Raw genomic sequence first — 3,620 nt, 5'->3', positions numbered from 1 at the left:
ATTCCTAACTAGCCACTTTTCAAATGGGTAGAAGCCGATAGCACGTTACCAAACAATGAAATCCAGTTTCATGACAATCAATGCTAAAATCTTAACTTTCCGAACGTATCGATCCTTTCCTAGCAACCAATTCTTCTACTATTAAAGGAAAATTGGTGAATGATTTATCATTCAACTCCTTCATAATGATACGTTATGGTCTTCCCACACTTACCAAAAGAATTAGCTAAGGTTCTCCCCTCCTCTCTGACATCTACATCGTGATCCAGTCCGAAAAGAAAAAAAAATCTAGATCGTGACACCTTTCTAATCCTTTGCTCACCTCACGGCGGCCGATGGACTGCCGCCGCCACCCTACCACTCGCACGCGGTCGCTGCCACTCTGCCGCTCGCTCGCCGCCGTCCCCACCAATCCCGGCCAGGATCGCGAGGGTCGCGAGGCGGTGATGGTGTCGACGACACCGATGTCCGCTAGGATCTCACATGGGAACATCCTGTGGTCTGCGGAGTTCATTTATCCAGATCAGATTCAACAATGGGACTATGGGAGCGTCACTTCAGAAACATGGAATCGACTAGCAAGGTTCGAACATCAGCTGCTCAATCTAATTTTGCACCGTCAGTTTGTCGCCTATTCAAAAACAATGAACAAAAAATAATTTTGCACCGTCAGTTTTGTCGCCTATTCATTGTTTCTTTGATCTTCATGTTGTGCAGCTGGCCAGGTGCAGTAGCGCAGGACCGCCTATTAGGGACGTGGAGCATGACTTTTTTCAGAGCCTTGCAAATACGTACTACTTCCGGTTAGCCACTTCATGTCTAGATTGCTCTTATAGCAACTTAATTGATATACTGCTGCGATACCAGTAATCTTCAATATGTGTTCAGTCATTCTACTATGATTAGAAGGCCATCACGTGGGAAGGGAGCCGCGTCGTCCTGCTAAGTACTCTGAATCACTCGACCAATCATTGATAATCCAATTCATGAAGGAAAATGTGTCCTGTTGAGATGATATCTAGTATTTCTTGCATTTTTTTCACAACATTTATTTCCATTTTTTAAAGCTGCTACAAAGAGAATTATGTTTCAATACAAATGTATTTTCAGAGAAAGCCCGTGCGAGGTTGATGACTAGAGCCGCATTTGAATATTGTATTGTATAATTGAAGTACCATCACATTTTAGTGTGTGCAATGTGCCCATGTGACAATCTTGATAGAAGCTACAAAGAGTTTATCTTGAAAAATGATTGCATAGTATCAGATATAGCTGTTAATTTTCATCTCTCGCCGGACATTTGGTTGCCCTTTTCATTATCTTTATTAGGGATGGCCAACTAGAGTTGGACTAGACACTTAACTATGTGCGAGGCGGAGGCTGGGAAGAGAAGGAACATGGAAGGAAGTAGAGTGTCGTGTCGAGAAGAGAGAAGGAAGAGGATGATGATGAGATGCATTTATCTACCACTTCATAACCATGAGATATCATCTCATGTGAATAGTCTATGAGGGTGTTTGTTTTCAGAAACTTATTGGTTTAGGGACTTAAAAAAGTCTCTATAAGTCCCATCTAAACCAAACAGAAGGGACTTATAGGGACTTAAAGTGAGCATTTGGGATTTATGAAATAAGACTCTTAAGGAGGAACTTATAGGGACTTATAGTTGTAATATGGTCTTTTAGTCTATGTTAAGTCTCAGGAACCAAACAGATAGGGACTTTTTAGGGATTTAAGACTTATAAGTTGGGACTTAAAAAAGTTCTAGGACTTATGAAATAAACAGGGCCTATGCATCATGTCACATGACATTTTTCTTTGTACACATATTTTGCTAGCCCGTGACAACGCACGGGCGTTCTATTAGTCTACCTAGCCAGCTGGCTAGCTAGGACAACAGTTTTTAGACTATCATCAGGAGGGTAGAACCCCGCGTTCGATTTTCATTAATGAAACCAGAGAAAGCAAGTCTCAAACATGCATGCAGGGAAGCATGTTCAGAGACAAATAAAACTACCAAGATTCACTTATCACGGAAGTTCAGAGATATACTAGCAGCTAAAGGAACATAACAACATCACACTAAAACTTCCTCTCATACCTACTAATTGGTGTACTTGAGATGCATTTCCTCTGGCTCCTGAAAAAGACATTAGATAGACTGGATTAGAAGGATCCGTCATCCGAAAATTTGACCAGTTCATCTCACGAAAAGATCGCAACAACACTTTCGGCAGTAACTTAATTAGGAAATCCATATATGTCATTGCAGTAACAATAGCACGTACGTAGTTTAGATAAAACGAGAGGGTGATTGGAACTTGATTAGAAAGTCCATATATGTTTGGCGTAGTAACAATAGTTTGTACCCTAAAAAATTATGGCCAGATCTTAGTCAAGCAACAGAACATATAAAAAAAGAAATAATTTTTTATATAAGTTGGCTAGATCATTCATTTAAGATCTCACAAATATAGTATCAACTAAGACTTCATTAAGTCTCAGACGATTGATCTCACAAATATAGCATCGACTGTGATGTGGTCTGGCGTACGTACGCGCTCGTCTCCGGCTCGCGCGACCAGCTCTGCTCGGCCGCTCCATCGATCAGTAGTAGCCGTGGCCGGCGGGGCACGGCGGCGCGCTGGGAGGGCAGTAGTAATACCCAGGTGGGAACGGCGCCGGGGCGGGGTACGCGTCGTACATTCCGGAAGGAGGGGCCGGCAGCTGGCCCGGGTGGTAGGACGCGGGCGGGCACGGGTACGCCCCGAGATCCAGCTGCTGGTGGTGGTTCCTCTTGCCATTGCCGCCGTGCTCACGAAGGACCGGTGGCCGCGGCTGGCGCTGCGGGTCGGGGGCGGCGTCGACGAGCCCAGGCTTGACAGGGTTGGGCGGGATGAGGACGAGATCGACCTTCTTCTTGCCGGTGGCCTCGTGGAGGCTCCTGCGGAGGCGCTCGGGGTCCGCCGTGGCCAGCAGCCTCACCTCCTCGGTGGCCTCCGTCGCCGACTGGTCCAGCACCTTCACGACGCCGCGTGCCAGCGTGAGGCTCCTCACGGCGGAGCGCACCTTGGGCGTGCACCCCTCGCAGCGGCAGTGCATGGCCACCTTGAGCACCATCTCCCTCGCGATCGCCTTCTCCCCGCCGTTGCTCCCCGCGTTCCCCATGGACCGATCGACTGGTTTCCTGCCTCTCTCGCTCGCTTTGTATATAGGTGGTGAAGCTCGAGGTGATGAGGAAGGGAGGCCTATATACAGAGAGAGAGAGAGAGAGAGAGAGAGAGACCGCTGGAGTAGCAGTACCACAAAGGAAGAAGGTGGCAGTACCACAGCAAAAATGATACACTCTCATGGCGACAACACACACACACACGGAGGAGAGGACGGACCGGACCAAAGACGATGCATGCATGCACGAGTCTTGCCGCGTGACGGGGATGGAGATGCATCGGTAAAACATTTGTAGGGTAACGTCTTTAATTTGGCTGTCTACTCCATGGGCGAGGGCGACGCGTGGTTGACGTTGACGCCGAGGACTTGGCGTCCCTATCGATCGGCACACACTGCACCTGCACTGATCTCATCTCTAGCCCATGTTCCTTCCATAATCTAACGGCTTT

General features: G+C 47.3%; 1 protein-coding gene across 1 annotated transcript; it reads right to left on the bottom strand.

Annotated features, from left to right (window-relative positions):
• Window positions 1–2,412: 2,412 nt before the first annotated feature.
• Window positions 2,413–3,378, bottom strand: LOC123176724 (uncharacterized). Its single transcript, XM_044590807.1, has one exon. It carries the CDS (start codon window positions 3,166–3,168, stop codon window positions 2,608–2,610), a length of 561 nt encoding a protein of 186 aa, XP_044446742.1. The 5' UTR covers window positions 3,169–3,378; the 3' UTR covers window positions 2,413–2,607.
• Window positions 3,379–3,620: the final 242 nt, after the last annotated feature.

This window comes from Triticum aestivum, unplaced genomic scaffold (assembly GCF_018294505.1).
Source record: "Triticum aestivum cultivar Chinese Spring unplaced genomic scaffold, IWGSC CS RefSeq v2.1 scaffold83248, whole genome shotgun sequence".
In the NCBI taxonomy this organism is placed as follows: Eukaryota; Viridiplantae; Streptophyta; class Magnoliopsida; order Poales; family Poaceae; genus Triticum; species Triticum aestivum.
This window is presented reverse-complemented; position numbering and strand designations above follow the sequence as displayed.

Excerpts from the sequence above, each read along its gene's own strand:
- LOC123176724 (XM_044590807.1), bottom strand. The coding sequence starts at position 3,168 with ATGGGGAACGCGGGGAGCAACGGCGGGGAGAAGGCGATCGCGAGGGAG.